At 36.6% G+C, this 24,262-nt stretch overlaps 1 protein-coding gene across 1 annotated transcript in view; it reads left to right on the forward strand.

Moving 5' to 3' along the window:
* DTWD2 (DTW domain containing 2) overlaps positions 1–24,262 on the forward strand; it is a 64,039-nt gene that overhangs the window by 32,936 nt on the left and 6,841 nt on the right. Inside the window, exon 4 of the mRNA XM_065744138.1 lies at positions 8,599–8,788. Within this exon, the coding sequence (XP_065600210.1) occupies positions 8,599–8,788 (190 nt within the window). The remainder of the gene's footprint in view (positions 1–8,598; positions 8,789–24,262) is intronic.

Below are 24,262 nucleotides of genomic sequence, written 5' to 3' on the forward strand. Positions count from 1 at the left end.
GTGAATACTTTCTTCTGTACAATTTTCTGCTTTGTGTTCTGGTCATGAGTTGGGCTAGAATTAAGGTATGCTATGACCTTTTCCTATCATTCCAGGACTATAGAATTAAAAATGCCTTTTTTGTTGTTCGTTTATTTTGTTCTCTCTCTCTCTCACTCTTTTTTTTTTCTTTTTTTTTTTTTGTCCTGACTTTATAGAGAAATGTTTGGAGATTTTTTTTTTTTTCCCTCCAGCAGAAGGAATGGAAAATAATTTTTTGTCTCTGTTGCCTTCTGTTTCATTTAGGTCTTACTTCTCAATGAAACAAGCACTTTGAAGAAGTACTGTCTTTCAGTGTATATATATGGTTAACATACAAAAATATATGCATTTACAGCCTTGTGGAGGGGTTGGGTGAGAAACCTTGTCACAGAAATTAAGGTATTTAGAAATGCTCATGTGTGGCTAGATTGTGTTACGTAAATGACATTTTGGGACAGTAAAGCACTTAGTAAAGTCTGCGAGCATTACTGCAGTTCGGTCATCTTTCTGATGAATTCTCGCATACTCTTTAGGATAGGATTAGACTTTAGACTGAATGTGTTCATTCTGCTGAAGGGAGTTGCTTTAGTTTATGGTTACAGCATGTAGGTAATACCAGGCACTGCTTTGTGTGATACAAATTAGCTTTCTCCATGAGTAATTGAGAATATTCATTTTCTTTGTAAGAAAAATGTAATTAGCTCTTAAACTTGAAGTAACAAATCACAAAAATGTTTTTGTAAGTTTTAGGTTATGTTGTGAGCCATAAATGGGAAGAGGATACTGTATGCAGACTAAAGGAAAAAAGATCTCCATCAGTAGAATACTGATGCTTTGTTTTGCTATGAACTTCTTCATTTACAAAGCTGCTGAAGATTTAAGGGAGTTGGTAGTGACGTTCACAAAGGAAAAACTTGCCAAGGTGATGGCTCTGCTTTTCATTTCTTGACAGGGCAGTAACTTTGGATGCCATTTCATTCATTGTCAAAAATAATGTGCCAGTTGCCAGATATAACTTTAGATGTGAAAAACTAGATAGAATATTCTCGCAGCAGTACCCACAACATGTACATTATATTTAGGGCACTGAGCCCAAAATATTCAGCTCTCAGATAATAATACATAGAGCGTTACATAAGTTAAAGGTACTCTTCATATGAAAACTCAGCTGTCTTTCTAGTCTGGTGGAGGAAGGAAATACATTCTTCTGATTAGGTTCCTATTCTCTATGTTGATATGGTTTTCTTTTCAGTGTTAAAATAGATATACTTCAAGTAGCTGAATAAAAATCAGGAATACTCTATAAAATAATATTTTATATGGATGTGTTGATTTCCTGTTCTTATGGTGTTTATAGCGTATCTTTGTAGTAAATACCATGATGGTGCAAATACTAAGCGCTTTTTAATTGAAAATGAAAACAAAACTCATGTTTTAGTAGTCATGTATGAGCTGCAGTAATAGGCTACTACATTTTCTGAAAGAGCTGCCTGAAAACTGATACGCTCCTGGTGTTTGTTTGCTTTTTTGACATTGTCATGTGTTCCACTACTGTCTTTTAGATTAATGCAATTTTTCTGAATTTCAGTTTGGCTGAGAATGATTCTTGTGATTTATGTAAGGAAAAAAATATTTTATAGAGATACTTATAGTTTCAGGGTGACATTCCAGGAGTTCCACTTTGATCAGTCATTCTTTGTAGTTGTGGTGAAGTCAGCTTTCATTAACGGGTTGCTGTGGTTTAACCTGGTGGGTGTCTGAGTGCTGCACCATCATTTGCTCACTCCCGTTTCTGAGTGGAATGGGTGAGGATTCAGGAGAAAAACAAAGTAGAACTGTGGAATGAGATAAAACTATTTACCAAGACAGAGAGAAAGAAAAGGGTGAAGTTATGAAATATATATGTGTTTATATGAATGTATATTAGTGATGCACAAGCAATTACTCACTACTCCCTTCAAAACATATGAGGGCATATAGTATGGAATATTCCTTTGTCCAGTTAAATCATTTGTCAAAATTCTGTTCCCTCCCAGCTCTGTAGCCTCTTCACTGTGAATGGCCTTGTCGTTGTACAACACTGCTTAACAGCAACTATAAACATCTGTGTTCTATCAGTGTTGTTTCTCTCCTAGAACTGAAGCATAACATCATACCAGACATACTGGAGAAAAAATATGTCCCAGCTGAAAGACAGGGCATCCTCAAAAAAAGGACTAGATGCAGCACATTCCTTTTTAAAATAAATAAATAAATAAATAGATCAGCTAGTGTTTTTATTACAACAGAATTCGTAATTGTGTCATTATCTTCAGATCTTACATACTGCTTCTGCATAATAGAACAAGAACTGAAAACACTTCAGAAATAAGTAAAATGGTAAATAAAAAAGTATGTTTTTAAGGCGGGATAGGTAAATAACAGTAGTTAGAAAATCAGTTTGTTAATTTGGTTAACAGGATGAACATACCCAGATTATATTAGTGACTAAATGCCACTTACCCTTAAAAGAAAATTTGTGTATCTTTTATGAGAACGTCAATTTTCCGTTTTTTCCTCTCATTCTTCTATATTGATCCTGATGGACAGTTTCTTAGTGTAGAGACTGTAGAGACTTCCCTTTATATTTAATCATTTAACTACATTATGTGAATTATGTTGATCAGTGTTCCTACTGTCTTCCAAGTGCAGGAGTGGAGTATAGAAACTAATAAAGTCCTTTGTGACCAAATGTTGAGAAAAAGAGAGGTTTCTATTAATTTGATGGCTTTGAACTGCCAATATATTAGTCTATGTTCTATAATATGACTACTGTATGCAACTGATGGCTGTGTTGGAGTTTTGTTTGTTTATTTGTGTGTTTCAATTGTAATGCTTGCCTTTAGTATTGGCAGTGTTAAATAGATCACTTGAATTACAACTACTTACAGACATTACAGTTTAAAGAAATTGAATATAGAAGTATAATAAGAATCTTTATGAAAGTAAGACTAGATTATAATGAGTTGAGATGTGTAAATTAAATGCTTTTAAGACCATGCATCCCAGAAATAATGAAATGCTGCTTATCTTAAATATGATGATGAGAACATATAAATCTCCTATGACAGAGTGATTGGATACACTTCAGATAAAAATGGAAGATCTGAATGTTTCTGCTTAGCAGAGATTTTTGTCAGAGTGAATAGTTTATATGAGCCTGTGATACCTGTTGCTTAGTAAAACTAAAGCTCAATGGTTATTTCCTTGAGAAGTACTGCAAGTATTCCTCTTAAAAAGTTACAGACTGTAATTTTACCTTAAAACCCTTTTTTTATTTTACATCACTTGGACTTACCTCAGTTTAACATGGAAAGACAAAGAAAATGTATGTTGATATATAGAGAAAGTGATGATCTTAAGGTTGGTTTAATTTTTAACAACTGTAATACATGGAGAATAGAATATTTTCTTCCTCTGGTGTTTTGGGGTATATTAATTTTGTTCTCCTTTGGTCTTCTTTTCTCTAAAATTTACAACCTCTGTGTATACAGTTTATCTGTAAAGGCATTGATCTTTCTTGCTCTTTTTGTTCATAGATCTTTAACAGCTTTTCCTGTGTGATATTTTCATACAAAAAAGGACTGTTTTAACTGCAGCAGAGTTCTTTTTGATGTGGCCTATACTCTTATGCAAGATCTGATTTATTTACTGATGCCTGTTGTGTTGCCCGCATGATTCCATTGAAAAGGACAACTGTGGGATTCATTTTTTGAAGTTTACTTATTGCTAATTTTATTTATTGTTTTTCTTCTGAGTAGCAGGCCAATGTCTCATCTGTTTTTTTTCTCTCTTTCATTTAATTAACTTGATTATTTTTTACCTAAATTTGATGTTACCTGTTTAGATTTATGTGTAGTTTTGAAACTATTTTTATCTAAGTGTTCCCTGTCTTTTAATTCATGTTTATTTATATTTCTTATTTATTTCTTACGCTTCATACTAACAAAGGCTTCTACAAAAGTACTACAGAAAAGTCCAGGGTAAAAGCTGTTGGAATAAGACGTAGTTTTGTCTACTGCACTGGCCAGTGGAGCCCCCCCCACCATGCCCAGCCTTATCGTTCTTTGAAATGTCTGTGGTAGTAGGCTATCATCATGTTCAAGTGTTGGAGGTGTTGATGTCCTGAACAAGGGTGGGAAGTGATATTTGCAGGAGGAAATTATTTCACTGACTTGCTTCAGAAAAAATAAGCTCGCAGGCAAACCTTTTAGTGGAGATGCTTCTTAAAGAAGGCCTTACTGTCAAGCATGTAGTCCCACTGTCATCTGTAACTGCAGAAATGTTCCCATTCTTCTACACTGCCAAAGCTACATGACTTCACAACAGACATAAAAGTCACAAATGCTGTAAAAGCTGTTGAGTTCTGTAAACCAAAAGATGACAAGAAAAGCAGGAAGACCCAATTTCTGACTGTAAGCAGCTGTTGTGTGGTATTCTCCCTTCATAAACTCAGCTATTTCTGCAAGAGCTTGGGCTAGTTTATCTTGGAGTCACTCCTTATGATCATGCTTTTCCTAACTTTCCCCATGTTCCCATCTTACCTCCGTGTTTCCTTTGGATTTCATTCCTCCACGTTTACAATTCTAGCTGAACTACAAAATTGTATTCATGAATTTAAATAAAATAGTTTAGATTTAAAAGCAAAAACAGAACTCAATAAACAAAGCAAAAGACAAAAACACAAAGAAAACAAACAAATAAAAAATCAGAAAAAACAACACAGAAACCAAAGAAAAACCCACTCCAAAGTAAAGAGTTCTCAGAAAAAATAGCTGTGAACCTGATAAGACTTTAGTGAGTTGTGCCCAACTCCTCATAGCTTTTACCAGTTTCAAGCACTTGGAATCAGCCATGTGTCTTACTAAGAATTTGCTTATTTACATCCAGTGTGTGGCTTGAGATTTCTGTCTCACTGATATAAGCAAGAGCTTGGACAACACTATTAGGAAAAGACTTCTGGTGGGGAAAATTTTGGTATGTATGAAAAGCAAAAATACATTTCCATTTGTAGTATAGCACTGACCTACTTCTTGTGGCTGTGAGGAGACTTTCAAAGCTGGCAGATATCCTTTAATGTCTCTTGAGATCCTTCAGTATTTTTAGAATCATCATGAATACAACATCATCAGTTAATGAAGTTATCTCTTATATTTTTAATAGGCCATAGTATTTGTTGCAAATCAATCTTAAACAATGGAATAAATGAATAGTATTCAAAACAAAATCAGTGTGAAGATTTGAAAGTAGGATTATATGTAGGGTTTTTTTTTTTTTTTTTAATAAAGCTCTGTGAAGATTAGATCAATTCCTAGCCTTTTACTTCATGTTTTTGTAAATTGAAGCATGCAAGACAAAGCTTGTGTAGAAAAAAAATGTGCCTTCAGTGTGCATAAGGTTTTCTAAAGAGCTCACCAAGCAAAAGCTCTATTTCAGCATTACAGTGAAAGTGCTAATTTTTCACAGTTATTTCCTATAAGCTTCCTTTGAAACATTTGTCAGTAGTGGAGAAAATCCTTTCTTGCTGCAATATAAAGCAGCATTTCATAAGAAGTATGTAATTAAATAGAGTGTTTTACAGTGTTTGCCAAAGCATAATAGTATCAGAAGCATATTATTGCTCAGATGCTGTGAAAACTTGTTGATAAGTGTGAGAGATGCTCTGAAAGTAATACCTCTTCTTTTATTACGTTGGCCCAAATGTCAGAGGCAGATGATGGTGTAACAGTAGAGGTTGAACCTTCCCACCAATATTCTATTACATTTTGTTGGTATGTGACAGGTGGGAGCAGATACTGTTTGTGTGAACCATAACCTGGAAAAGGTGCATATATTTCTGAGAAACTATTAATATGAAAGGAAAGAGAACTGAATAGCTCTCTGTATCTGCTCATTGTCATTCTAGGATAAAGTCAGTTGATAGTTGAAGTCAGTGATAGCTCTTTGAAGATGCCAGTGCATCAAAAGTTGTTGTTTCCTGTAAATTGTATTGCAAAGAATCAGACTTCAAATGTAATGTTTGCATTTCCTCATGTATTCTTTTCTTTGGGAGCTTTTAACTGAGCGTTCCTTTTTGCTTCTGGGAATCATAGTCATAGAATCCTTAAGGAGCCTATGAAGGTTATGTAGTTTGAACCACATGAGGTACTCCTGGGCCCACTGCTCAGCCTGTCTAGGTCCTTCTGGATGGCATCCCGTCCCTTGGGCATGTTGACTGCACCCCACACCTCAGGGTGTCATTTATAAACTTACTGGGGGTACACTCAACTCCACTGTGGATTGATGAAGGTATTAAACAGTATCAGTCACAGCACAGACCCCCTGCAGGCATTACGCCTCATCACTGATCTCCATCCAGACATTGAGCCATTGACCACCACTCTCTGGATTCAATTCTGAAGCCAGTTCTTTGTCCATTAACAGTCTACCCATCAAATTCACATCTTTACAATTAGGAGAGAAGGATTTTGTTGGTTACTGTGTCAAAGGACTTGCTGAAGTCCAGGTAGGTGGACATCAGTGACACTTCCTTTGTCCTGATTTGCAGATTCATAGTCTTTAAATAATTTGTTGGGTTGTTAATAAAGGAAGTTGTTAAATTTAACCATGAATTGAGTTATATTTTGTGTGTTTGTACAGTGTCATCTTTTTAGCACTTGTTTAAAAGCAAAACATGACTTGCAGTGCTGCAGAGTGATTATAGTTTTGCATTAATATTAAGACAATTTGCAATTTTTCCTGCCTTCAAGGCTAAACACCTATTTCAAAGTCTTTTTACTACCTTAGAGTTGTTAATTATTTGAAAGCTCTCCCAACCTACAGCTAAGATACTTAGCACTTCTGATGGTTTGGGCTCTCAGAACAATCATCTGAAATTACTGAACAATTTTGTGTATTTAAACCTACAGTACAGTGTAGCCTGTAGTGAGATACCCCTGGCTCTGATTTTGTGTAGCACAATTTTTCCTTAAACTAAAGCGATAATGTAAGTTAGGTTAAAAAAAAAAATAAAAAAGGTTGGCAGATGAATATCTGTGTCATTTTATTTGCCACAGACTAATCTTATGTATTTCCTGTCTCTGTTTACACTTCTTATACTGGTTATTTTGTAAGGAAATGTCGTTACTCTTTTTTTTTATAGTAAACATTCTTTTCAGCAATTAACTATGTATTATTGAATCAAATCAGCCTGGACTGTTTGGTTGGGAACTGAGAATGGTCAAATATTGGGGTACTGTCTTTGAACCTCTTGGTACACTGAATTCATTTCCTCTTTCATTTTTGGACACAGAATCTCAATGTCCTAGACAGTGCAACTGTGTAGGAAGCTAATACCAATAAAAATCTGTTTTCACATATGTCCCCAGAGATTGATAAAGGGTTGCACATGTTTGAAGTGCACCTAGTGTATGTCAACTCAAAAATCATTATTTAGCATTGCTTTCTTCCCTAACATTCAAGACAAGTAGAATGGTCTTTGTTACTGACTTTTTCTCAGATTCTCCCTTGCCATTTAATCTTTCCTACTAGGTGTTTTTTCAGACGTCCAGCGTGATACTTTAAGGATAACACTTTACATAGATTTTATAAACTTCTAGGAGTATCTTGTAAAAACTTCAGGAATTTCTATGTATATAAACACTTAATAGAGGGTAGCCTGGAATTTCTGATTCCATTGCTCTGTTTGCAAGAAAGAAGAAGAGAATGTGTACGTTTTGGTACTGTAACAGTAAAAATAATAATAAATAGAATTGAAATGGTGAAATTTTAAAAAATGTCCTGTAGACATAAATCAGGATTGCTGATGTTCCTTATATATACAAGGTTGAAAATGAGGAAACTGTGGTACTTCTGTGTTTAGCACTTGAACAAATTTTAATAGAATACATGTGTTTTAATAAACAGTTCAAAACATCTTGAGTTCAAATATATTTTGCAGGATATTCTCAGACTTAAAGTCTCAGAAAATGTTCCTGACAAATTATTTCATCAAAGTTTTCTTTGATTTCTTTTCTGGTAATTTATTATTTTTTTTCTTTTAGGAACTGAAGAGCAGGGTCAACACTTAGAATGGTTCGGGTTGGAAGGGACCTTTAAGATAATCTACTTCCAGCCCCTTGCTATCGGCAGGGACACTTCTGTTTAGATCAGGTTGCTTACAGCCCCATCCAGCCTGGCCACAAATGCTTCCAGGGAGAGGGCATCCACAGCCTTGCTGGGCAACCTGTTCCAGCGTCTAACCACCCTCAGTGAATAATTTCTTCTTAATACCTAGTCAAAATCTGCCCTATTCCAGTTTAATACCATTTCCCCTTGTCCTGTCACTACCTGCCCATATAGAATGTCCCTCCCCAGCTTTCCTGTAGGCCCCCTTCAGGTCCTGGAAGGCCTCCATAAGGTCTCAAAGCCTTCTCTTCTTATTGTGAAACTTAAACAAACTTTGGAGTAATTGGACTTAATAGTATAGAATATCTGGAAGTACATATTTTTCATGGGCACTTGTAGTAATTATTGTTTTATTCTGTGTGTGTATTGAAGATATCCCGAGCTGGCAACTGTATGCAGAAATCCTGGTACTCTTATTTTGTATCCTGGAGCTGAAGCAGCCAATCTGGAAGAAGTCACTGTGATGTCTTCAAGCCCACCAGTTATGATCATCATTGATGGAACGTGGAGCCAGGCTAAAGATATATTTTACAAAAATTCTCTCTTCCGATTTCCCAGGCAGGTAAGGTGTAATATTTAAAGATATGTGTATAATAGATGTTTACTTTCTGACCAGCTAGAAGGGAGTATTTTAATTAAGGAAATTAATGGAAATTTTTTTTTTCCTTTCAATTGGAACCAGCTGATAAGGAGAACTTAAACAACAATGAAAAAAAAAAAGTGAGCTTATGAGAAAGCTGACTTGATGTTTTTTTTTTAACTTCATTGTATCATTTGATTTTTTTTTTCAGTTAACACACCTAACTTCAGTGTCTTTTTTTTCATAAAATTTAAAATGAGTTTGTGTTGAAAATTTTTGCTGTTACCTAAAGTGTTAGACCATATGCAGTGAAGCATGCATTCTTTTCCTGCCTGAGCATTTTGCATTGCACTAGTGAAGAAGGTGAAAGTAAAATTGTATAGTCTCATGAAAACCTCACAGTCATATTCACAAACTTGCTTTCCACTGTATGAAAAACTGTTGATGTGTTATGCTGTGTTTATGCAATAATTAGCTCTCACTGCCCATATGAAAATACCATAGATATTAATATAACAACGTTAATGGACATGTGTTCTTTTTGCTGCATTCATAAATGGTATAACATTGCTTTTCAAGGAATGTTTATAGACTTTACATGAGTTTGTCTTTGACACAGGAGTCTTGATTGTAAGCTGTGATGGTAAAACTTAAATCTGAATAATTGACATCTAGGGTTGAATTTCTCCTATTATTAGTGTGAACACATTTATATTCATGTTATGTAAAAACGCTGAGTGGCCCTTCATTTTGTACTACAATGATCTCTCTGGGCTAAACACCTGAATTTAGAAGTAGATTTTAGAATTTTATAAATGTCTACAAAAAGCTCTTATTATGCTTATTTGTAGTTTTTGTACATTGTGACTCATTCACAATGAGGAACTTCTGAATCTGGAAACTAGAAAATTTTAGTGGTCTGATAGATTCTAAGTTTTTGAAAGGAAACATGACTTTTTTCTGAATGAGTTCTGTTGTATGCTTGTCAGTAAAGCATGCTGGAACTGTAAACTCTGTTTCTGCTGTGGCTAGAACTTGTCTGTGATACCATAGGTTTGAATTTGTTTGGATTTCAAATTGATGCCTGGATGTCAATGGTGCCATTGCTTTAGGATTTATATTACATCGATTCCTCAAGATGCTTGATTTCATTCCTTACCAGCTCACTTACATTCGTGCTGATACAGAAATAGTGAGGTAGAGTGCCTGTACCCTGGAGAGATTAATGACCTCTGGCCCTCTGTAATGAAAAGATGCACAGCACCTCAAGCCATCAAAGGCAATGCACATAGCCGCTGTGTAAGACTTTTGTAAGTCTTAGTTCTAGTTCATAGCTTGTGTGCAGTTCCTTGTTTATTGCATTTTTTTGAAACTTGTTTGTACTGCAAGGTTTTCATCTGAATTCTATTGTGTTCTGAAGTATTTGTTTCTATCAGCTAGCTCAGTTTGGCTGTCTGAAGGACAGGAGTGGTTTTTCTACAGTTTTCTACAACGGAAGGCAATATTTTATCCTTATCTCTTGGTTTCTGGTAGATGGCATAGTGCTTGAGACATGTTTCTTCCCATAAATTATTATAACAGGGCTGCTTAGAGGAATGTTTTTCAGTATATACTAGAATTCTGCATGCTGGGTCAGGTTATGCTTTTTCGTTTTATGTAATTCCATGAGGTCCAATTGTACCTTTTTCCTTTTCTTTTTCTTTCAGGGACATGATTAAAAGTATATTACAGAAAAGGGTTAATACTGACATTTTTACTAACAGAAAGCATTTCATTGTTGAGTCACCTTTTCATCAGTGAAAATTTGACTAACTCTTTTGGGGCGAGAGAGAGACAATGTGAAAAAATTATAAAAATTCCAAGCCCCATTGACTATAATGTTAGAATAGTTTAAATGGAATACTGTTTTTTAGCATGCTGCTAATTAAAAGAAGAAAAAGCTACTACTGTAACTGTTTAAGTTATAAATAATTTGCTTTTGCTGATGAAATCTGTTTGATATCAAATAAGAGAATTGCTTTTAAGCTCTTAGCAATCAAGCTATATTAGTGTAAGTGAAATGGAAGAGTAGATTCTTGGTTTTAGTCCAATCGTTTTGGCTTTCAGAAGATGGAATTTGCAGCTAGGAACTTATGGGATTCATTTCAATGTATTTCAATTTAACTGCAGCTCTATGAATAGATTTTATGGAATTTATTTCACTGCAATTCATTTCAAATTCTGCAGATCATTTGTCTTACACTGGCGTACCTGATCAGGGATACGTGACTTGCCTTTAAGTTTGAAAGTGTTTCTATGCATAATCCCAAATTTGCTAAAGGAGTCCTAAACTGACTGTTTAACAAATTCAGAAAATGTTCATGAAAAAACACTTTTCACAGCCTGTTTATGTCACTAATTATTCCTGTGGTAGATTTGTTTGTTTGTTTGTTTGTTTGTTTATTTCAGATGGGAGAAATGCTATCCAGAGTGACCTAGGCAGGCTTGAGCAGTGTGCCAAGGAGAACATCCTGAGGTTCAGCAAAACCAGGTGCAAAATCCTGCACCTGGGTTGCAGCAACCTTCATACAAGCTGGGGAAGGAGTAGATAGAGCACAGCCCTGCCAAAAAGGATGTAGGGGTGCTGGTGGATGACAAGCTGGATATGAGCCAGCAGTGTGCCTTCATACATACTGAAGCTTATTCATACATACTGAATACATTCTGAGCTTCATCAAAAGCAGCGTGGCCAGCAGGTTGAGGGAAGTGATTCTACCCCTCTACTCTTAGCTAGTGAGGCCTCACCTGGAGTACTACGTCCAGAGGTGGAGTCTTCAGTACAGTAGAGATGTGAACCTGTCGGAGTGTGCCCAGAGGAGGGCCACAGAAATGGTTCAAGGGATAGAATGATTTCACTATGAGGACAGGCTGAGTTGCAGTTGTTCAGCTTGGAGAAGAGAAGGCACCAGGAAGACCTGACAATAGTCTTTCAGTATCTAAAATGAAGCTATAAGGCAGAATGGGACAGACTCCTTATCAAATTTTGTTGTGACATGACAAGGGGAAATCTCCTAAAAGGGGGGAGATTTAGACTCAATATAAGAAAAGAAGTTTTTTCACAGTAAAGGTAGTGAAGCAGTGGAACGTGTTGTACAGAGGGTTGGTAGATATTGTGACCCTAGAGACATTCAAGGCCGGAGTTAACCAGGCTCAGTGTACCTTATCAACTGTAGGTGTCCATATTTGTCACAGGGGAGTTGGAGTTGATGACCTTTAATGGTTCCTTCCAACTCAACAGGTTCTATACTAATGTGAGTCTGTGAAATAGATTAATATCTTGAAAAATAAAATCTTATGGCTATAGTTCAACTATATAGTTCAACTCAATTAAGGCCCAGTATTTCACAACTAATCTTTCATATTAACTTGTACTGTGATTAGACTCCCTTACTTGTTGGTGTAGCTAACACGTTTAAAGTGGCCTTCCTTTTTGTTTCCATTCTCTTATGCCCCTGTTGCTGGCAGAACTTCCATTCAATGGCTGCATGTGAGAGAGGCAATCTGTGGGAGCTGGGACAAGTAGAAGTATATCACTCATTTTCAAAAGTGTCATTTTATTCATTCAGTCATTTTAAAACTGACTTTGAGTTTTTCTGTTTTGTTATTCAACTTGCTTTGGAGGTCTAAGGTTCATGCCACTTTCTCCTATAAAGCTGAAACTTGATCGTTGTTTTAACTTATTTTTTTCTGCTGGCAGTTGGATTGTCTTCTGGTTGAGGTTGGAAGGAACCACTGGATCAGTTGGACCATCTAGTCTGCTAAAGCAGGTTCTCTACAGTTTCTCCTTTCTGCCTTTCTACATGTTCTGAAAATTCCTGTATTCATCCCAAGTGGCCAGGTTCTTTTTTAGTGTTCTGTAAAATTTAACATCTGTGTTTTTCTATCAGTCCCTTGCTCATTCATGAAGGTCTCCTCCTTTCTTTTCTGATTTCTTTCTCTTAGGGATGCACCCAAGTGGAGTTTGGAGGTAATGGTACTTGAATGTTAACTAAAGCTCTTGGGTACAGTATCTCCCAGTGCTCTAACCCATAGGATACCTCCAAGTACGTTCTTGTAGAGGTCTGAGTTGGCTCTCCTGAAGTCCAAGACTGCAATCCTATTTATTGTCTTGCTTCTTCCACACAAGATCCTGAGCTCCACTATCTCATGGTCACTGCATCCAGGGCTGCCCCCAGCCTTCACAACCCGAAGTGTTCCTTCCCTGTTAATAAGAACAAGGTCAAGCAGCATCCCTCTCTAGTTGGCTCCATCACCACCTCCATCATAAAATTATCTTCCACGGGTTCAGGAACTTACTGGACTGTATATGCCTGATTGTGTTATTCAAGGTGGTTGAAGACCCCATGAATAGCAGTGCTTGCGATTGCAAGACTACTTCCAGTTGTCTGTTGAAGGCTTCATCAGCTTCCTCCTGCTTATCAGGCAGCCTGTAGTTAACACCTGGAGTGGTATAACCCACACTGGCCTGCCCTTTAATTCTTACTCATAAGCTCTCCACTTTTTCATCCCTAGATGGAGTTCAATACATTCCAGCTATTCTCTCAAATCAGGAGCACTCCACTGCCTCACCTTGCTGACTTTACTGAATTGTACGCAGCCATCCGTAACAGCAGTCCAGTCATGTGAACTGTTTCACCTTGTAATTACCAGATCTTTATGTCCATAGTCAATGACTTTGGCAGATCATTCATGTTAAGAGTGGACTGTGTGTAGATTTTCCATTTTGCCAACTGTTCTGTCTTCTTGGTGTCTTCATCATTTCTTTATTACATTGGTGAGAGAGAGTATCTTCTGAGTTTTTGTTACTGGTCTTAGATTACCGCTGTTTCATGATACAATTGAGTTTCTTTTTCTAAGATAAGAGACTTGAAGAAGCTGTCTGATGATCTTGTTTTTAAGTTTCTGTTCTTTAGTATTTTAAACTTTACTATTTAAGAACATTGCTGCTGTCAAAACAGTTTCTAGTTCTATGCTGCTTTCAAATTTATTTTTGTTAATATGTAAGGTAAAAGTAAATTTTTTTTCTAAATGATTCATTGAAATAAAGATAGTAGAATGTGAAATAAATTGATGGTATTTCTTTTCATAAAAAGCTAATATTTTGCTGATTTTTCTACCTGTAGTACTTGATTTATTTATTAACTTACTTTTGCAATGAAGATCATTTAATTTTATTCCATTCATTCTTAGTGCTTATTACTGCTTCATTGTTACAGATTACTGCTAAAGAACAAACTAGCAAGCAAAGAAAAATCAAAGCTAGTGAAGTAGTGTTTGATTCCAACAGCTAACAATTCAGAATAATAGAAAAAAAATAGGACATAAGATGATGTAATATTTCCACTATGGAAAGACATTGGAACAAGGTATTTTTCAAAAACTTTTTTTTAGATGGCTCCATGCCGTAGTACAGGGAATTTTTTCCCTATGCTAAGATTCCTTTTTTTTTTTTTCCAGAGAACTACATCTTTATTGAATGAATATAAAGAATGTAGTCAGACATGAATAAACCAGCAGAATTCATTGAGCACTAAAAGTCAGAAGGGTTATAGCCAAACCACTTTTTCATAATAGTTTAAAAGAGAGAAGTTCTTTAAGCACAAAATTGAAATCTTCAACAGAGCAAAAAACCTGATAGACTCATAATGTAAATGCAGTGGGATGAAAAAGGTCTGTATTATGTATAAAACTGAAATATTTGGCTTAAACAGGCAATCATAGCATTGGGTAAATACAGTATCTGGGTAAATTCTGTTCTTACTTAACCTGCTTTATCTTAAGTACCATAGCAACTTGTGCTTTAGTTTAAATTCCTTAGAAAGTGAAGAACACAACTCTTGAAGTATTAAGAATTAATGTATGGATTAAGATAGTTTTGAAACTGATGGGTAGTTTGGTTGTTAGTAAATACCAGAACTAAAGCCAATATTTGATCTTATTTTTTTATTATAGGCTAGTTGATACCTGCAGTTATTTAGGTCAGTTTCAACTGTCCATAGGTTTTAGTGATATTGTTAGTTAGAAATTCAAGTGCTTATGCAGCTTCCCGCAGAAAAAAACAAACAAACAAAAAAAACAACTTTGTCCTCTGTTGAAGTGTCCCCTAATTGACTTTCATCCCTTTTATCAAGCTTAAAGGTTATATTTAGCAGTTTGAGTGTTTTTTCTTCTTTCTTTATACAGTTTTGGTAGTAGTGCATTCCCTGGCCGCAAGTTGTGCCAGGGAAGATTTAGACTGGATATGAGGAAAAGCTTTTTCTCTGAAAGAATAGTCAGACACTGGAATGGCCTGCCTAGGGAAGTGGTGGAGTCACTGTCCCTAGAGCTGTTCAAGAAGCGTATAGATGAGGTGCTAAGGGATATTATTTAGTAGCTTAGTGTGTAGGGATGGTGATAGGAGGATAGTTGGGATAGATAGTCTTGTAGGTCCTTTCCAATCCAGTGTTTCTATGCTTATAAGTCAGAACTTGGGCAGTAATAGCAGAGATGCGGGGTTGTGGCTTTATAGTTTCTGGTTCTTGTTATGAGTATGTGGTTCCTCCTGCTTTCAAGCTGTGATAGTTTGCTGTACATTGAATGAAATAAATATTTATGCTGGAATTAGGTAGAAAGAAAGAGAGTGTCACTCACTCATAGGCAAATGTACATTATAATTTGTGTTTAAATATTCTGTGAAAGATTCTCTGCTGAATATTTTTTGTTTCATGTTTTGCAACTTTGGAGTTTGTAATGCAGTTTTACAAGATCACAGCATTCAGAATGTCACTGGATTTGGAAATTTGGAAGTTTGTTACTGTGGAAAGAGGGTGAGGTAAATCTAAAGATGTTAAAGTGATTTGATTCCTATAGGGATTACCTGTAGATGAAAAATAAACAGTTAAAACATTTTTTTCAAGAAATTATTTAAGCTTTTAATGATGTTTTACAAGTAGAAGAGGCTTTTTCTGATAGTTAGACAATTACAATTTCTCAACTACAAGATACGAAAGAAAAAGATATTAAATTATAGGCATCAGAAGACTACATTTAATTGTGCTCCTTCACAGATTCACTGATGTTGTGTAATATGAGCTGCTATATTGAAAGATTTTAAAGATGGTGTAGGATGTTTTATTAAATTTTGTCATTCTTTTAAATTAGTGTTAAAACTTAGAAGTATCATTAAAAAAGTATTCAGAAGTATCTTTTTTTTTTTTTTTTTTGAAAGGAATGTTTGAAGAAATTTTGACTCAACTCTTCCAGAAAACCTGAGAGGAAATGGCTATAATGTATTACTTTTATGAGAAATATTTGCTTTTATGTATTGGTGCAGAATCTTTCCTTTTGTCTGATATTTTTTTAATGAAAAATAAGGAGCTTGGAAAAACTTTATAAGAGGAACTTATGAGACATATGTCCTAAGGTGACTTCTGTAGTTTATATGATTGTAATGATTGTGTCTTCTGTGCCGTAAGTTGGCACCCTTTAGAGAAGAGTATTATCCCAGAATGTTTTGCATAATCACAGCGGAGAAAGAGTCCACAAGCATTAGTGTGTGCACTGCAGGTTTTCTTGCAACAGCTGTTGCAGTTTGCAAAGCTGACGCAGAAAAAGTACAGCATTAACTTGGACTAGTGGATATAATTTGTTCAGAGGGATGAATGAACCCATTTGCACAGCTAGCATGTTGGCACAGTTAGACTACTGGTATATTGTCTGAAGCAGTCACAGAACGTGGTGGGTGAAGCTACTTCTATTAATGAGAAGATAAATAGAGTGTAGTGGTAGTAGGCTAAAAAGAGTATTTGACCTTCTACGACTTCTTTCACCAAAAAAAGGCTGCAAAAAAAAAAAAAAAAAACAACAAAACCCTGTTCACATACATGAACAGATTATTTCTATCACCTAAAACCTTGTTTTTCTTTTTTTTAAATGAACAACTCAGTAGGATAATAACATTTCTATTGTATACTTATAGAAAGAAAGAATAATTTCTTAAAAATGCTGAACTTTGAAAGTGCTGCGCAGTTGAATTTAAAAACTGGGATGAAAGAGGAATTTATATACTGCTTGTTGTGGTCTAAGCAGTAGGCAGCTGAACACTGCACAGTCTTTCACTCACTCTCCCCCTTCCTGTGGAATTGAGGAGAAACTAGGAAAAAGTAAAACCTGTAGTTTGAGATAAAACTATTTCCTAAGACAGAAAAGGAAGAGAGAAATAACAATAATTATAATTATATAAAATATCATAATATATAATATATGTTAAATTAATAAATAATATCTATTTATATACATTATATATGACATATATATATGTATGTCAATATTGTAATATTGTAGCTGCTTGAATATCTACAACCACAGTTTGCACACTTTGGCCCTCCAGGGGAGTGGCTCCTTGGTGGGAACAATAGTATTGCTCCATATAGAGGCTTCACTTGTAGTGTAGTTCAAGTTAAAGTGAAATATTTGAAGATTAATTCTGTCATCCACTGGCAAACCTAGCTGTATAGAATTCAAGAAGCAGTTGGCCAATGCTCTCAGATTTTGGGTTTGCTTTTTGGGCAGTTCTTTGTGAAGCCAGGAGTTGGGACTGAAAGATCTGTGTGGGTCCCTGACAAATCAGGGTATTCCGTGATTTTGTGAGTGGAACGCCTCTCTTACGTGGAAAGGCTGAGTGACCTGAGTCTGTTCAGTCTTGAAAAAAGAAGACTCAAGAGGGGATCTGGTCCACAAATATAAATATCCAAGGAGCGGGACTCTTCTCTGCAGTGTGTGGCAATAGGACAAGGGAAATGGCCACAAACTGATGCATAGGAAGTTCCACACAAATGTACTTGGGAATTTCTTCACCGTGATGGTGATGGAGCACTGGAACAGGCTGCCTAGAAAGGTTGTGGAGTCTCCTTCTCTGAAGACATTCAAGACCCACCTGGAAGTCTAACTGTGCAACCTGGGCTAGGGAGCTGCTTTGGCAGGGGGTTGGACTCCATGATTTCTAGAGGTTCCTTCCAACCCCTACAATTCTGTGAGTCTGCTTTCTGATGTCATCAGTGGTATCCCTCTCCTTCTGGTTTCCCAGCATCTGCATAGTCTTTACAGAGGCCTCTTTCAGGGGCAATAGAACCTCCCTTCTATAATTTCTCAAGTTGCTGCACAGCTTCAGTGCCCCTAGCTGCTGATTCCCTTTTGCATTAAGTAGTCACTGGTACTCCAGCAATGTCTGTTGGCTGGAATCCCCAGATTTAATATAATGTCCTGGTCTGCTTGTAGTGATGTTTCTGGTCAACGTGCCATGACCTCAAAGGAGGACCCATGGATCTGTCTGGAAACAGCTCTTCCTGGCATAGGGAACCTTCTTGCAGCATGGCTTGCCCTGCTGTCCCTGATGCACAGGTTCTAGGTCTTCATCTCTGGTCCATTACTTTAACTTGTGGGGACCCCCCACAAGCTCAGAAATGCATAGGCAGCACCATGTGGCCTCTTCTCCATGAATGAAATGGGACAGTGCCTTCCGAGTTTATGTTCATAGGTTCATAGGTACATTAGGTTGGAAAGGACCTACAAGATCATCTAGTCCAGCCATCCTCCTATCACCATCCCTACCCACTGAACTACTAAATCAAATCCCTTAGCACCTCATCTAAACGCTTCTTGAACAGCGCTGGGAATGGTGCCTCAACCACCTCCCTAGGCAGGCCATTCCAGTGCCTGACCACTCTTTCAGAGAAAAAATGTTTCCTCAGGTCTAATCTAAATCTTCCCCTGTCTTCCAGGCAGCCGTGGATGCAGGTAACAATGGATCTGAGGAGACAAGTGCAATACATGGCAAGCTATATGGCATGATGTTTTCCCTTTCAGATAGGTTCCAATCCTGCTGCTTTGTGTAGGTTGGCCACCGACCAGATCAGGCTTCCCAAGGTCCCCAGCCGATCTGGCCTTGAACACCTGCAGGCATGGGGAATCCACATCTTTCATCTACAGGAAGGCTGCAATGAGGGCTTCCTGGAGTCTTGTCTTTTCCAAGTTAAACAAGCCCAGCTCCCTCAATTTCTTGATAGGAAAGGTGGTCCAGCCCTGTGATTATCATCATCACCCTCCTCTGGACCCGTTCTTAAAGCTCCAAATCCTTCCTCAGCTGGAGGTCTCAAGCCTAGACACAGTACTCTAGGTGAGGTCTCACAAGGGCAGAGAAGGGGGGGACAGTCATCTCCCTTGCCTCACTGCTCTTGCTGCCCATGATGTTCATGCACCTCCTGGTCACTTGTGTCCCATCTGATGTCAACATGCATGCTCTCACAAAGATGTGTCCAACTGAGACCATAGTAGTAACAACAAATTAATGAGCTGCTGACTCCCCAGTGCTTTTGGTTAGTTTTATTCTTTTTCTAGTAAAGTTTTTTCAGGGGGGACGCAGGGAGTTATTTTGCATTTGGGTTGATGCAGCCTCTATTACCAATGCAAACTGGACAATGAAAGAATGGAGAGTATTGAGATGTCCAATTTTATAATGACTTCATAATGACTTCAATGGTAGAGTAAGGAATCTGTTACCATATTCTGATATGTTTGAATGTGTTCAGGTTATAGTTCGTCATGGTTTTATGATTTTTGGTACTGGTATTCCACATCATAGCATCATGTAGTGCATTGAGTTAGAGTTAATGCTCCAGCTCTGTGGATCATCGATAGTTCCAGGTGTACCTGTCTCAGAAGAGAAGAAGAACTACATTCCCCAGAGGACTGTGCGATGCTTTGTGTTCTTACATGTTTACGCTCAGAGGGAAAGATAAAAGCTGTCTGCGGTCACGGGACGCTCTCTTTCCTTTGGGATGGACTCAGCAGTGGGTGCTCGCTGCCGTCCGCCTTCAGCGTTGGCGTAAGGCCTTCGGTTTATCGGACACTCTCTCTTGCTCATTTTATTTGATTTATTAGCTTCAATTCCAATTACATTGTATTATACTGTGTTAATTTGCTCTCTGATATCTTACATAGTAAATTAGCTTTTTTCCTCAGATCGTTGCTGCTATGTTCCTAGGCTCATCTCTCTTTTCCCTTTTCCCTTTCCCTCCTTCCCCTTTCCCAAGGCATGGATCCATCAGTTCCCTTCACCAATTGTTGCGGAAGCGGCCCAAATCTGCCTGTAAACTGTTGACATAGTTAATATCTCATCACAAGTTAAACATTAAATAAGTATCTTGGCTTCTAACGGAAAAAGTGTTCTATGAAAGGATGGACTGAAACTGCTTTCTGAGGAGACTGAGGTCAGTGAGTAAGAGTGGAGAATTACCTCGACTCAAGACTTCATGCAGGTGGAGATATGAGTAATCAACAGGAGTCAGTCTGTCTGACATTTAGGTTAATTTGAATTACATTTGTCTGCTTTGACATTTTTCTGTTCATAAGTACGTATTTATTTCCTCAATATGGTGACATTTTCTTTATGACTGAAAGGTCTCAGTTAATTTGCCAGATGTCAGTTGTGTATGCCACTGTCACTCTTGAATTGTGGGCAAAAGCTTTACTTCTAATATATTTCTCCGCCATTTCTTTCTTAACTGTTGTTAAACTCTGTGCCTACATTTCATATCTACAAATATGAATATTCTGCTGTTAGAAAGCTCAGAATCGATTGCAAGTTATACACCACTTTGAACATGCTGAATTTCTCATGGGATCTGAAAACTTTATAAAAAAGAAGCTAGAAGTGATTTTCATTTTGATTGAGCTTTCTTTCAAAAACAAGACAAAAAAAACTTGATTTTCTTCTCTTATCATTTACACACTCCCTTCTGCACCTCTAAAGCTCTCACGAGCTTCTTGCACTTACTTTTCTGGTTCCATGGAAGGGCTATTTAAATTTAATAGGAAAAAAAGAAACCAGAAGAAGCAAAAGTAATTAGTAGGTTCCAAAGAACAATGCCATTGCATTAATGCTACTTTATGACACTGAAGTATTTAATTTCCCTTTTCAATTTTCTGATATTTGCAGGTAATTAAAGTTAAATTGCTGTGACAATTCATGTAATTAAATTTTCTTTCTTCATTTCATGACCCCATTCTCTAGATCAGTTCTCTGCTCACTGGCTAAATTTACTTGCAGCACTTTCCTGTTGTATTAATTATTAAAAGAATAGTACTGCATAAAACATGGATCTGTTGCCTGACATTAGTTTTTGAAATGTAAGCAGAGCAAGAGAGTTATTACCAAAAATAATTTCTGTATCTTTCCTTCCTCTGACTACAAAACTACCATGAATGGAAACTAATGAAAAATGCAGAATTTTATGAAGTGCCAGACATGCTCTGTAAAACTCAAATGTAAATATAAGTATTTTAACATAATATCACTACTAAATTGCATCATTTCTTAGGTTTAGCTAAAACAGCAGTTTTAGAAGATGAGACCAAAACCAGATGGTATTTCAGTTATTCCTACGAAGTATATAGTCTGAATGCTCGTAGGTTGGTCCTATCTTTTATTTTGTCTTATCTGTGAGGCCATTTCCTTTCTTCACAGTTTCAGTTATCTTTGAATTTTCTGTTAGCCATTTAGGTCAAACTCAGGTTGCCTTATGTTACAGAAATTTCAGCTATTTTTAAATTCACCTGGTGTGCGCTAGGTCTTCATTTCACTTGCCTATGTTAACAGAAGACTGTATTACGTAGGTTGTTCCAAAAGTAATGCTTCCTAATTATTTCTATGGAAACTCCAACAGATACAGTACCAGTATTTGATAGAGCAGTTTCTCAGCTACAAAAAGTTACTTTACATTGTAGTCATAATTATTAGTTGCGCATCACTGGCAAAAAATGTACAAGAGCCTGCATGCTGTGCTCAGAAAAATCTGCATAGCTGTCTTTCACATTGCATTGCCAGTGTTGAAGCACACCTCCTACCACCTCACTGTGCTCACATCCACTGCTTGGTCCCCATAAATGTTCTGCAAGCATCAGTGAATGTAAGCGGGTGCCATTTTTTCCACATGGAGGAACACAGTTCCATACCTTTGCTCCATATACACTTCCATGCCATTTAAAATGAAAATAATTAAAATAATTGCTTCTTAATTTTTTCTTCTCAGTATTCTCATAGTTTTTTAAAGAACATGTCACACGCATACACACTGGCGCATACAAAGGAGAAAGGAGAGCACTACTCATCTTCAGTAGCAGCTCTTGCTGTTATACTTTTGATTTTAGATTCTCTACCATTCCTTCCTTCTTTCATACTTATTGAGAACTTGGCACTCAGAAAAGGGAGGTGACCTGCCTAAATTGGCACTGCTTGACATCTAGCCTAAATGTTGACTTGTAATTGAAAAAATATGGCTGAAGAGCTGTGAGAACACTTGGGTATTGTAGGGATGGTGTGGAGAAAGATGATATATACGTTTGTGGGTTTTTTTTTTTTTTTTGCAGAATTCCTATATTTTTGCTTCATAATTTTCTGTAGTAATGTAATGTAAGAATATCTGTCTGTGAAGGGCATGTTCATTTTGCAGTTTAACTTCCATTCTGCAAGTCAGGTATATAAAAAAATAAAAAAATATAAAAAAGGCACACAGTAGAGAAATACTCTACAAGCTTTTTTTTCCTCAATATGAAGTGTTCTAAACATGTAGAATGAACTTATAGGATTCTGTATTATATTTCTGAATATCAAATTATAGGACTTCTTTTTCAGATTTCTTTAGATATTAATTTTAAAAGAGATATCATTGGATATAGTCAGGGAAGAAAGAAGCATCTTTCTAGGGTTACATGCAGATGATGTGTATTAGGTAACTCATTGACTATCTCTACTGAATTGTTGTGGACCAACTGTCTTCAGTGTTCAGTGCCCACTGAATTAACAGTGTATTTTTTAAAATAATTTGGAGCAAAATAACATTTTTGAAAGTGTGTAGAAATACAACAATTTTCATCTTTTAGCCATATACTTAATAACTTTGGGAAGAAATTGAGGGCGCTGCCCTCAATAGGTACTTTGTACAGGTACTTTATAAGAGTGTAAGAAAGTTTCTGTGTTTGACATGCGTAAGACTGAATCAGGATTGTAGTTCAGGAAAGAAGGAATAAAGTAGTATGAGCACACAGAATGTTTTGTAGCCATATTGTGCTGTTCTACAGAAGCTATTCTGTTTCTCTGGCAAAGATGGAATAGTATGTGTTTATTACATTTCTAGTACCAGTTGCCCTGAGATATCCCTAGCCTTCTAGTGGTAAAAGTCATAAATTGTTGAGAGGAACGTTTGTGGGATACACTAAGAGTGATTTTGGGTGGTCATTGTGAACTATCCAAGAAAACATGGAAAGTGTCTTGCTGTCACATAGAAATAGAACAAATCCCTTTCTTAAGGGTCATCTGAAAGTCATAATACAATTTGTGATTGCTGCAGGAGTTTACATGGAACATACACAAGAAATGTCACAGATACACCTAAATATTCAATAAAAAAACATGCAGAGTGGGCAGAGGTTTTTTGTGCCATCCATTTACTTTTTCAGGGTATCCATTTGTGACAGTTTCATGGCAGTTGTTCCCTGCAGTGCTTGAAAACAGTGCTCTTAAGATGTCACTTTAAATTAAAGTCAAGATTTTGAATGAAATCACTTATTTATATTCCTGATCTAAATTTCAGTGGCATGCTGAGACTAACTTTGCTCAGGCTATATTCTCTGTCACGAAGGCAACTTTATTAAACTGCTTGTGTTTTCTGTGCTTTAATATGTGGAACAGCGTTTGTATTGGCTTACAGGTAACAAGTACTTGGCAACTGGGTACTGAGTGAAGGATCTTTCCCATGCCCAACTCTGTTTTCTGCTGGGGTTTATTGTAAAGTAGCACACAGAGAGTGCTGTTCCTGTTCAGCACCTTAAAAGCAATATTTCTTAGTTTCTAGGATGAAGACCAAAATGGCAGGATGCGTTTTTAGTATTTCTGTTATTTTGTGGTCTTGAGTTCTTTAAATAAAAAAGGCTTGTGCTGTTTTTTTCTGGAAGGTATTTGAAGTAACAGCATGTGTGAATTGTAAACACTGCCTAAATTAAGAAGTATTACTGATGGCACTTTTTCCCTTCCTTCTCTTACAGCTGAGCAATTTGATTCTGAAACAGAAACTCAGATTTTAGAATTTCTGTCAACACAAGTAAAGGAATAGGGTACTTTAAAACAAGTAGTAGGATTTTTGTTGAAGCTGTGGAAGGATATTTTGTTCTTTTTCCAGTTTTGTTGCGCCTATGGCTTAATTGCAGAAAATAACAGAGGAAACCAAGAACTGAAAGAGTCCTCTCTGAAGCAGATATAATAACCCTATTCTTTTTCTTTGTTCTTTGGATGCACTGTTTTCCAAATGTAATTATGCATAATTCTTGATTCACTTCAGAGAGTAAAACTAGTAAAAATACTGATGAAAAGACTGACACTGAAAG

The sequence above is a fragment of the Cyrtonyx montezumae genome, unplaced genomic scaffold (assembly GCF_038088225.1).
Source record: "Cyrtonyx montezumae isolate F1298 unplaced genomic scaffold, pur_monq_1.0 scaffold_30, whole genome shotgun sequence".
Taxonomy (NCBI): domain Eukaryota; kingdom Metazoa; phylum Chordata; class Aves; order Galliformes; family Odontophoridae; genus Cyrtonyx; species Cyrtonyx montezumae.